This window comes from Pezoporus occidentalis, unplaced genomic scaffold (assembly GCF_034315485.1).
Source record: "Pezoporus occidentalis ecotype Australia unplaced genomic scaffold, CSIRO_AGI_Poc_V1 ctg93, whole genome shotgun sequence".
Classification (NCBI taxonomy): Eukaryota; Metazoa; Chordata; class Aves; order Psittaciformes; family Psittacidae; genus Pezoporus; species Pezoporus occidentalis.
In genome coordinates, this window is record NW_026916294.1 from 3,302,956 (window position 1) to 3,315,452 (window position 12,497).

A 12,497-nucleotide genomic window follows, 5' to 3' on the forward strand; every position below is an offset into this window, starting at 1 on the left:
AAAAGAGAACTGGTACAACCCAGGATCCTTCACAGCAAAAAGCAAAGTTACACCCACATCAGGGCTGAAAGCATATTTAACACAACCTACATGTCAATAAAATAGGCTGGCTATCGCAGCCAGCTGGCACCTTACCACCCACACCACACCACCCACTGCCTACGACACCAACTCTTCACTGGCTTTAAAAAACACTCATTCTCTGCCTTTCCAGCCAACATATAATCATCTCACCAACAAAAAGACGATCAACATTCACACCAGGAAGCACTCGACCTCAGCGCACAAGCACATGCAAGTCAAATCCACATTTAGCATGTAACAAGTGCCTGACCTGTCACACAGCAAGCAAATTATTACCTTCTATTCATGAGCCACAGGGGGATGTGCTGGGAGCACCCATGGGAGAGGTAGAGTAGTGAAGTAGGAAAGAGGATTTTTCTTTTTCTTGAGTCAATGTCTAAGTTAAGATTATAGAACATAAACTTTGTGATTTAATAGCAACACAAATCAAGTCAGAATAAAGAAGTGTGGAACACCAGTTTACTCCAATCCCAGCAACTTCACAGAGCTCAGTGCCAAACACTTTTGAAAATACTACTCCTTCTATCATGTTATTCAGTCCTCCAGGAAAATAGCTGCCAAAATGTGTGTCCTACCTCCACGAAACAGATCTATAACAAACCAAAACACTTACGATGTGCACAGGTAAGTCAGAGGACACACCATTTCTGGCACCCAAAACAATGACACATGTTTAACCACACAGGTAATTGCAGTGTGAGGAAGTCACAGGATGCACTGTTTGGGCTGTTCTGTGATACAGGCTGAGCAGTCTGGTATCCTGAAGTGCATTACTACAATGCAAAACCACAGGTTGGTATCTCCTTCATGCTGCAACCTCAGAACATACTGTTCAGCCATCTACCTTCACAACAAGAGAAAAAGAAACACTCAAAGCAGGAATTTCAGACCAAGAACAGTTTGTGTGCTTCTCTGCTTTCACAATCAGCTCTGTCTTCCTATATACTTGCCTCCAGGAAGCAGACGCTTCCTACTGTATGAGCTTCTCTATCTCACCATGATAAACGTATGTTTGTATTACTCCAGCTTAATCATCCCAGTGAGTGAGAATACCCAAATATGGTGAAGAAATTCCCCTCTATTACCGTCTCCAGACAATATGGAGGTTAAGGAAAGCGTAAAATATCATCTGACTGGTACAGCTTAGCTGACCTAAGTGGTGAGCTGACAGAGGTAAGCCATACTCTTCCCAATCCCACCCCCATTATGTCCAACTGTGCAGCCACATGGCATATCATTTCCACCATATAAACCTTTTGGATGCTTTTTGCCTTTCGTGTAGGTAGCATTTCCACCCAGTCAGCTACCATCCAACTCCTTGCTAAATTCAAGGGGAAGCTACAAAAGACACATGGCTTTGGGTGGGGATGAAAACCAAAGGAACAAGACCATCCATTTAGGCAGCATCCTATTATTAAATTAATTAGGTGTAATGTCACACCACACTTTTGCAGAAAGGTATCTCTCTCCTACCCACCACTAGTTCTGGGTGGGAACTCCTCTTGCAATGGAAGTGTACCTTGAAGAATAACCTTTGCTTGTCAGACACAGATGACTGCCAGTACACTAAGAGCAGCCTGTGCATGGCAATGCAAGCAGTCAACAGCCACCAGCAATGCCAAAGGAAACCAGCACAAAATGCCTATGCTTGGTGATCATATCTGTTTGACAACAGCTGAAGTTATTCAACGCCATAAAGAAAGGGGTTTTGTGCTACCCCTTCTGGGCTGCAAACACACAGGAAGTCATTAGTAACCGTGCAGATACTGATTACACTACATTCAACTGACTCAGAAGACACATTGAGCTTTTGCACCTAAACAGATGGATCTTCTTTGTAATTTTGCAAGTTAAAAAAGACCAGTGGAGCTGTTCCAACACTGGATGCAACGGATGGTGAGATGGTCTTCATAAACCACGTTATAATGGGATATGTAAAACAAGTACAGCAGAACTGGGAAGGAGAAATCTTTCCCCCTCAGTACGCCTATTATCCCACCAAGCACCCCACTTGATTTAACCTCTGCTCCTGTCACATGGAGCTCTACATCCTTTAGCTTTCATCAGGAAACATTCAGCTACTCTAACAGGAGCTGCAGAAGGGTGGCAGATTGTATCAGTCTGTCAGGTTTTATTTAAGTGCTGCTTACTCCCCAGCACTTATTCAAAGCAATATCGGTTTTACAGAGACACACCAGTTGAGAAGTAAAAGAAGGGAGAGAGGTTCATCGGAGAGAGGCGGCAGGCTTGCTGGGTGGCTCTGCATGTTGTCACCACCAAAGTCATGACTGTAATCTTCACAGAAGACAGTCTTGTATGAAACAGTGGTCACTGAGGGGATACCACAGCTCTTTTATATTAATTAAACACAATAGTTTAATCAAATCAACATTTATACAATGCTGGGCTCCTCAACAGGCTTTTTTTGCCCAAGAAGTCCAGATAATTGTCCCCCTTTAGCCTGTTACTATTTGGCCAGTCATTCAGCTTCCCTGGAGGCTGAAAACTTCTTTCTCTAACCCAACTTCCCTAAATGCTATTTGCAAGAGAAGCGCTCTAAATAACAATGGTTTTGTGCAACACTGGTAAATCACACAGCAGAAAAGGCCTCATGGGCAAGACCTACATACAACAGCATAGGAATAACGATGCAGAGGCAAGAAGCGTGCAGTGCCGTTTCCATAGCTTCCCCACACAAACCTTTACTTGTAGTAAAATGTATTCTCAAAAGGCTGGAAGACACAGCATGGCTATCATTGATAAAGTGGCTATGGGGCCGCATGACAAACAGGCAAGGCTCTTCAGAAGCACAGCTCGTCAAGACCCATGGCAGGGTTGCTTTGTTAGGTTTGATATTTCACAAGAGAGCTTTGTGGCATTCTCCAAGGAGGTCTGGAGTATTTTGCCTGGCCCCTACGCACCCTGTCTTTCACAACTCAGCAACACCTCCCTCCCTCTCTTGCAGACAGAAATCAGTCGCATTCCCTGCTGTGTCAGCTTTTCCTGAACACTTCATTATGTTGAGAGACAGACAGTCTTACTACACCTCAGAACCTCTAACAGATTCTGGGAATCCCATCCTTTACAGGCTCTTCCCAGGCCTGGGATGCCCAAAGAGGGCAAGATGGCTTCACTTCCCTGAGGAAGTCAGGACAGAAGCCATCAATCACTGCTCTGCACAGCCCAGATACTGATCTAGGTGAGGCTCTGCATTCAGGGTAGCAAACACTTATGTAAGATGGAGAGCAGGGTGAAAAAAGGTGTTTGCACACACTTCAAAAAGGAAAACAACACGCCAGACAAGCCACCACTCTCAGGCATTAAGGGAATTACCATCAAGTTATAACTGAGCACTGGTATGACAAACAGCTGAATCAAAAGCCCAGCAACTGGGCGTAAAGCCTTCATGGATTCCCCAACATTGGATATTTTTAAGATTCAAATGGACAGGGTGTTGGGACATGAGATTTTTGCCTAGAAAGGTTGGAGCAGATGATACCAGGGGTCCCATCCAACCCAGTATTCTGTGTTTGTATGGTTTCTGCTGCCAGCTCAGCCACTTTACACAAATTCAACTTCATCCAGCACAACTAAGGAACACTGGGGTAAGAACCCTACTTGTCTTACTGAAGAGGCTTCTGGCTAATGAAACCCAAGAAGGGGACAGTAACCTTGCAGAAGGACAAGCCCTGACACCTTGAGAACGCAAGAGGGACACTACACCAATGCTTACATGTAGTCTTCTAGCTCCTTATCTGCAAGGCCCTCAACACATTCAGACTGGCAGGCTGCGGCTCCACTGGAGTACCAGAGCACAGGGGTGGTTTGGTGCAGCACAGAGCCCAAGTAGAGTAACAACAGCATTAAAAAAGAACCTGCTGAAGAACTAAGAAAACATGGATTTTACTCTTTTAAATGACAGAATGAAATTGAAGGCAAGAAGACCTGATTCCAGGGACTCTTCCTTAGCTTTCAATTTGAAGAAACAATGGGATTTAACATTCCATTGCAATAGAGGAAAATAAGTAATCTAAGCTTAGATCTAAATTGCTCCTTAAGCAGTTAAGCCTCAAAAAAAAAAAAAAGTATCAAAAGACAAGGAAAATCTCTTAAGTTATCTGACAAAAAACTCACATGCTGCCGCTTATATCCAAGATATGCCTTAAGCAGTGCAACAAGAACACTGGCTTTACACATACGTAAAGGATTTACGAACACGCACTTCTCTGGGGGACCGTTCTCAAGCATGGAGCTGAATGAATTACCACAAAGGTTCTCTCTCAATTCACAATTAACCCTAAAAAAGCAGGGGTGCAGGCCATGTAATTACTTTAAGCAAGTTCATTTAATACTTACACTGGATATGGCAGACTTGTGTTACAGCCACACCAGTATGTACCAGTTGTTTTCACTCTACAGGTCTCCCAAATCCCAGGCTGAACTCACCGCATGACCTTTAGCAAGTGGCTTAACCTCCCTGCAGCTTCCACTCACTTTATTAAATGCTCTGATCCACGGCAGTTAGTATTTCACAGACCAGATGTTTGGTACTGAATGACTCAAAATAACATCAGAAGCTTTCAAGTCAGCACAGTGAACATGTCCATGTTTTTACTTGAGTTTGGGTACTGTAACTATGGCCCAGACATAATGCAGATAAAGGTCTTCCTGAATCAATCTGCAATAATCAACAGAGCCATGCAGAACAAGGGATAACTGCTGTAATGTTTGACTTTACAAAGTATATGCTTTACTTTGCAAAAGGAAGAAAGATCACATAGAATTAAAGTTAGTAAATAAATAGGCAGGAAGTGTTCCCCTAATTCTCCTTTTAAAATAGATGCCAACAGAAGTCAGGGCACTGCATGCAGCCATCTATCAAAGGACTGTTATCATATTAAGATGGGGAAGCATCACTCTAGAAGAAACTGGTACAGAAATGATGTTATCATCTCAGTAATAAAATTCTTGGTATTAACACCACAGCAACAAATACCCCCCTCACCCTTTCTGGCACTTCTTTGTGCCTGAAGTCCCACCCTTTAGACACAATCGGGTTCAACATCCACATAATGACACATGATGGCTGTGGTGAAACAAGTGGCAAGGACACATGCATGACTAAGTCTAAACACTAGCAGCAAGATCCAGAACGTTAATGATTAACAAAAAGTTAATAGCAAAAGCAAGGGGAAGAGTGGTTTCTGCCTTTTAACATGTCCAGCATCACAACAGTCATGACTGCTGTCCTGCCTCTGACTGACTCACCATTCCCTCTCCGGGTGTATTTACCCCAAACTACAGCTATCGTTATCTAACACTGTTCTAAACAACACTTCAGGTCTTTCCCGTTCCACAGAAAAGACCTGAAACCTCTAAAACAGTTAAGCAACAGTGACTAAGACAATTAAGTACACTTCACATGATGTCCAGGATCTCTAGTGACCTTTATACACAATATTGTCCAACTACTTGAAGATCAAAAAAGACTTGGCCTGACTCAAAAGTGACTAAGCCGAAAGAAACCAGGCTTAAAGATAATAAAACTGAGAGCAAAGAGAAGAGTTTTATCTGCCCATTACCTCATGAATAAGAGTACCTTCCAGTTTCCAGAGCATTAAGTAAGTTTTTACACTTCACAGGAAGTAAAAGCCTACAGATCAAAAAGATCTGGGGGTTCCCTTTGTTATCAGTAGGAGCACACTAAAGGAAGCAAGAAGTCCTCCTCCAGCTGTGCCATCAAGCCCTAGGAGGTAACTTGAGTCAGTCACCCAGGGGTTACCCAGCTCCCCCTTCAGAGGCTGTACAGCAGGCAAGGCACAACTCTGCCCATAATTAAACAAGCTCAGTAACATGCACAGCGGGAGAGAAAGGAGAGTCCCTGAGGCAGACTACTAACAAGGACAGCGGCTAGACAAATGGAGTACTTTCAAGACAGTTTCTTAATCAATAATTTGAAAGGAATGCTGGGCACATTGCCATTCCACTAGCTTATTCTGCTGAAATAACCTTTATACCTGCCTCTTTTAAAGTTCAACTGACTTGCATGTAAATTAATCCTACAGAGTAGACCTGCTCACTAATAAAGCGGAGATCCCATCTGGCAACACTTGGAAGAAAAGAAGAAGAAAGAAATTACCCACCCATCCCAAACTTTATCACCACATACTAGCCCTCGAAACGGTAAACGCAAGAGCCCCATGAGGCACTCCCACCCTGAACTGTTGAATAGATCAGAAGCAGCATGATCAGCTATTCCCATGGCCTCCACAGCTTGATCTGGTATGAATTTGTAATATTGCCCTTCCCCCATCTGATAAAAGCCACACAAAGAAACAACGATATTTAACATGCCACAGCATAATGGAACACAAATTGCAGATGCAAGGTTAAGGTATTTAAAAAGTCATCTGAGAAATTAAATACACTTAAAACCATCCCTGGAATAATTCTTCATTGGACAGCAGAAAAAAAAAAAAAAAGAAAAGGAAAAAAGATGTTGGGTCAACAGAAAAGATAAAAAAAAAAAGAAAAGGAGTGCTCTGGGAAATTCAAGGCAGAACTTCCTAATGTGTATAATGATGGTTTGCAAGAGAAGTGCAAGAGGTAGAAGTTTAGAGGGAGGAAAGCTCAGCAGAACCATCACTTAAGCTTTATTCAGCATTCTAGGCAAAGTACTTAAACTCTGAATACCACATAAAAATGTCTGAATACAATCACAGTGTTACAACTTCCCAATCATTAACATTAAATGGAAATTCAGTTAAAAGAACAGACAACGGATACTAAATACTTCACCAGATGAAGATATAATGCACATGCCCAAAAGAGCTCACAGTCTGAAATCCCACTCATGCAGGCAGACAAGAAAAACACTGTTAATGACCTATAAACCTGATCAGAGCTTAAATAATTAAAAGACTACAGGAAACAGGGCTTTGATCCTAGAGATCGCATCTTGGTATCAGAACAGGCTGTGCAACTCTCCTGGGGGTCAGTTTGTTTATAAACCCATAGCTGCTCATCTTACAAAGTACAAGACGTTTATTTCTGGTCAAATTTCTTTAGTTAAGCTGCAAGAAAAGCGTTTCCCAAGAAAATTTCCCCAAGATGGTCTAGTACTACTCCAGTAATTCAGAATCCATATGGCAATTCCAATTAATTACCTAACAGAACAAGCAAAACAGCTTTAATTGTAAGGGTTTGGGGCTGTTTTGTAAGGTTAAAAATACATCAGAAAAAGCAAACAAACATCCACAAAGTAGCAAGAATTCTGCAATGACAATATTCACTTTAAATCCAGTGCTCACTGGACGTAACAGCTCAGAGCAGACCACTTGGAACAAGGCATTCAGCAGACTTTAGAAGGAAAGCACAGCTCCTTATGGTATCAAAGGCGTATCTTTACACTTAAAGCACTTGATTAGAAAAGAACACACAGTTACCAGGAAACTTCAGTTTCAGAAATTTAAGTCATTTCTGACTCTAGAAGGCAAAACTAATTTACGAATTTAAGCACCCTCCAGTTTGCCAAGTTAGTCCCCAACCCTAACAACGTATCTGGATCGACCCTGGTCTCAAGGGGGCTCCCAGTAACTACTGCATACAAAACAAACTGCAAAATGGACTCTTCTCTAGTTCAAGGGGGTTTGATCCAAAAACTTCTCTGGGCATTAAAGAGTAGCTCAATCTGTGTTACCTCCCACTGCCTGCAAAAAGCCATTTATCCAGTATGCATAATGATGCAGATTATTTCTCGATGCATGCTTATCTTTAGGGTAATAATGTAAAATAAGGGAGAGAGACCAATTATGCTGCAGAAAAAATATGCTATTTCAGAAAGTGTTTCCAGCTCCTTTTCACCATTTAACAGTACCAGTCACACTCCCACAAGCGTTCCCAGATGAAAGGTGAGACTTCACACAGCCTGCCAGCATTAACCCTGTTATTACCTTCATCAGTACAGCTACACACAAATTACTTCATATTACACCCTTAAGCAGGCTTTTAATCACATTGTCCTGACATATGGTTACAGCAGCAGTTGAGCCCTGTCTGTCATCACCACAAGGAAAACATTCCCATCTCAGGGCAGTCCCCCCAAGTAGTCATGCTGCTACAGCAGCTTCCAAGCTTTTCACTGGCAGCTACTCAGAGGTGAAATCCGGGCTGAAATCGTGCATTTGCAGTCACGAGCCCTCCCATGTTGTTTAATCCCTTGTCCATGCTACCTTCGGGAGCACAGGAGAGACAAACCTGGAGCAAAGAGTTAAAAACTTAGAGGGACAATTTGATTTGGAGGGTGGGGAAGAGAATGAGACCTCTTAAGAAGCATTAAGCAAGAAACAAAACATTCTGCAGATGGTTTAGGGCCAGCCTACTACTACAGATAAAGATACTTAAGTCCATGAACACCTCATTACTGCATGAAAGAGCACTAAGATGTCCCACTCCCTCCTTTCTTCAAACCCTCCTCCTCTTCCGACTCCAAACTTCTTCAATCTCTTTATAAAAATAGAAATGAGAGGGTGGGTGTTTAACTGAAAGATTATGAGGAAATATGCAGAAATACTTAAAAAAGATAATAAGACATTTAGACTTGCTTTTGGCACTGCGTTTTCCACACATTCATATTCACATTCATGCGAGTATATTTACTATAAAATGCTTTCAAAGTGGCAAGGGGCTGTTACGTGCCCTACAGACAGTGAACCAGAGCACTTCTACAGCACCTTTTGCACTGCTGGAAATCTTATGCCCATGAAGACTAAGCCAAAAGTCAGGTTTTTGTTTGGTTTGGGGTTTCTTTAAAGCTGAATTAAAGTTCTAGTATTCATAATACTTATATTTTTCATTCCTTCCACCACATTCAGCCTTCACAAATCTTTCATTATTCACAGTAAACACAACGTCAAAAGGCAGTATTCCATCCCTTTATTTATGGGTTAAAACCCAGGATCACCAAGGAGTTGAGCCAAAGAAAAACCTGAGCCACCAAGGCAATGCATACTCCAGAACCTGTCCTGTGATGAGGTAAAACTGCTCCTGCTTTTTTTCCTCCTTTATTCTAACTCAGTGACAAGGAACTGGCCAGCAATAGCATCTCTTGGAGATCTCATTGTAATATGAGAGTGCTTACCTAGCCTGGTTGTGACACGGGTTGAATTAACACCTCGTTACATTTACTGCTTGTTTTTCTAAGTTTTCATAGGCAGACAACACCACAGTTGCACAACACATCGGCTATTTAATCTGTAGTTGGGCTCATATTCTGTCTGTTCCTCCCTCATTAGTTACAACAGTCACCCCTCCTTCTCTAGTGTTCTAGATCCAATTATCGCTCATTATTTCCTCCTAATTGCAGAGGAAGAACCTCACAGGGACAGCAAAACAAGCATCCCTGACACCCGTATCCTTCCAGCACAGATTCCCAGTTTCACCTTCCAATCTTCCAGTACAGCTCCTTCCTTGCTTACTTCAGTCAGCTCCTGGAAGAGTTAAACTGAAAACAATCTTTAACAGAAGGGTGCTGTTCAGTGGACCACCTATGCATGTAGAGCTACTGGGTATCAAGTGAAGTAAGGCAGGCTACATAGCCTGGGCCAGGGTGACAGAGAGAACGTTTGAGAATACCTTCAGCTCGGCCTAAACAGGTACTAAACTCACTGGGATTTTCTGTACACATTCCAGTTTCTCAGAACAACAGCATACCGATCTCATAGGGCATCCCTGCTGGTAAAACCAGGTAGAGGCAGGCATACCTTTTAAGAAAATTAAGTATTTTTTGTCACTACTTTCATATATTTGTGTTGAAAACTAAGCAGAGCTGCTGTGCTATGCTTCCATCCAACTTCAGCTGACAACAACGGTATACTTTGACAATTCATGTTAAAACTCTGAAGGGAGGTGGTCCTCCCAGTCCCTTGTGAAAGCCTTAATACAAGACACTTCCCAAAGCAGGGCAGGTTTAACTCCCGCCACCACCACCTCCTGAAACTCTCCCAGACAAGGATGGGAATACGCACCCCGGAGAGCAAATCATCCCTTTGAACCGTAAACAACATGGACACCATCTTCCTCTTGGAGTCCGGGCGCTCGAACGCAAAACCACCATCACCACCCCCCAGGAGGAGGAGGAGAGGCGGCACGGCTCATAACAACTTTCAAGAAGTTGATGCCATTAAATGAAAGAGAATAAAAGCAGGATTCAAAGGAGCTGCCTGCTTACCCCGCGGGGAAACGGCCCCGGCGGGTGCAACCTTATCCCATCCAACGCCGCACCCCCTCGGAGCGGAACAGAGAGGGAAGCTCCCGTGAGCGGAGGGCCCCCCGCGCTGGCTGCGCTCCAGCGGGCCCGTCGAACAAGTTGATCCCGGCATGAGAGAAAGAAAAGGAAGAGCTGAGAGAGGAAAAAAAAGCCGGGAGGGGGAGGGGAAGCCCCTGCGCGGCCGCACCGCGGCTGCGGAGCCCGCACTGGGCGGACGGAAGGCCGGAGGGCAGCAGAGTCTCTCCCCATCTGCCCTCCACGTCGCCAGGATCCATTTTCCCTCCCGCTGCCCCGCTCCAACTTTCCGCGCCCCGGGGGCGGCCCCCAGGCTCCACCCGCCGCTCTCTGAGCCGAGCGCCCCCCGCGGCCCTGCTCTCCCGGGACTCACCGGCATCATCTTGGAACCGAACCGCATGGGGACGGCTCCGCCGCCCGGAGCGGGAGACCGGCGACCGGGGGGGGGGGTGGAGGGCCTGTGCTGCTCACCAGGACGCACAGAGGAGGGGACCTGTTGCGGGAGGTGCCGTACCCGGCCTCACCGCCCCGTCCTGCGCTTTGTTCCCACCGGGCGCCGCTGCAGTCGCCCCCGGCTCCGCTCCGAAACTAACCCCGGCCCGGCGAGGAGGAGCCGCCGCGCCCCGCCCGCCGCCCACCCCCGGGAGGGGCCGGCCCGCCTCCTGCCCCCGCCGGGGGGCTCTGCTTCCTTCCCAGGCCGGCGGGGTGGGGGTCAGCGCTCCCGGGGCCGAGATTCTGCGGGGGCCGTGCGGGTGAGCACGGGGTCACCACCCCGAAACTGGCCTCCGGGCACAGCACCGGTCCTTCCCCTCCAGGGGGAGCGTCCCCGGGCAGGCGGGCGGGAAGCGGCTGGCCAAGGTCAGGCTTCAGCGCCGGAGCCTGCCGGTCAACCCCGTTCCGCTCTCGTGTGCGCAACCCCTGCCAGAGGCACGCTTCGTTGTTTTGCTGATTCTAGTCGGACCTGGCAGTCGAGCCACAGTGGTCAAGTCAGACCTCGCAGGACAGCGATAAGACGCGGAAATAAAGTCTTTAAGAGACCCGTATCAAGGTTGGGCTGCCCTCAAAAGATAACCACCCCACAAATCTTTTACACCCCCTTAAGAGGGAAATTAAGGAAGTTTCCCCTTACCCCCACCCAGCGTAAGGGACACCCATTTCAAACCCGCGTGCTTTACTATCAGCACTTCAAAAGCTCAGAGAAGGCTTGAAAGAACAAGCTTGTGCTAAACCAGCACCGTTATGGGGCTCTCTGCAGGAAAACCAGCTCCATCTGCTTTCCCTACTCGTATTAAAATCTTCTCAGTAATTAAAAAGGATAAAAGCAGAGAGAATTAAAAGTTCTCAGATGAAGGGAGAACAAAACTCACACCTGATCTGTATCTAAACATCGCTTTTTCGAAGGCAGTAAAGAAACTTCAGCAGCGTTGATAAAAACCCCGGGAAGCCCTGTGCAGTAACCGAACACCGTTTAACAGAAAACTGCTGCAGCTGCGAGCGGCGGGGGGGGGGCTTAAAAAAGGGGTCTGTAAAAGCTATTTTCGTAGTTGTCTAATTACAGCAAAGAAAAACTTAAGATTTTTTTTTCTTTTTGCTGCAGGGTTTATGAACTCTATGGGTAAAAAAAACACGTCCCAGAAGTGCCTCGCACTGATTTAAACCAGCTGTACAACTCCTCCCCGCTCTGGCTCACATCTCCGTGAGCGCTTCGCGTTCGGAAGAACCCCTCCAAGACCGGCGGGGAGCGAGACGGGAGGTCGAGACTGATTGTTTTACCCGCGGCGGTGACTAGCCTTAACACACGCACACCGGTGTGCTCCGGCCCCAGGGCGGCCCCAGGCCACCCTCCCTCTGTGCAGACCTCGGTGCTGCTCCCGCACCGCTCCCCCCCGCGGGGGACTCGCACCACCCCTTTGCCAGGGCTGGCCAATGAGAAGGCGCCGCCGGCTGTATGACGTCACCTCCCCCGACGCCTATTGGGTACCTCGCGAAAACAGCGCGGTGTCTCTCGGCAACACCGTGGCGTCACAGCACCGCCCCGTACCGCTCCGCGGTTACCCCCTGTCCCGCGGGCGAAGCTGGGATCGCGCTCCCGAAACACTCCCAACGTCGCAGGAGCAAAGCAAGGGCTTAA

At 46.2% G+C, this 12,497-nt stretch overlaps 2 protein-coding genes across 2 annotated transcripts in view; one reads left to right on the forward strand and one right to left on the reverse strand.

The window, feature by feature from the left end:
* The window catches only part of TP53BP2 (tumor protein p53 binding protein 2), a 47,954-nt gene extending 36,911 nt beyond the window's left edge, over positions 1-11,043 (reverse strand). Inside the window, exon 1 of the mRNA XM_062606012.1 lies at positions 10,740-11,043. Coding sequence (XP_062461996.1) covers positions 10,740-10,766 — 27 coding nt within the window. The 5' untranslated portion in view covers positions 10,767-11,043. The remainder of the gene's footprint in view (positions 1-10,739) is intronic.
* DEGS1 (delta 4-desaturase, sphingolipid 1) overlaps positions 1-12,497 on the forward strand; it is an 89,251-nt gene that overhangs the window by 39,909 nt on the left and 36,845 nt on the right. The window lies entirely within an intron of this gene.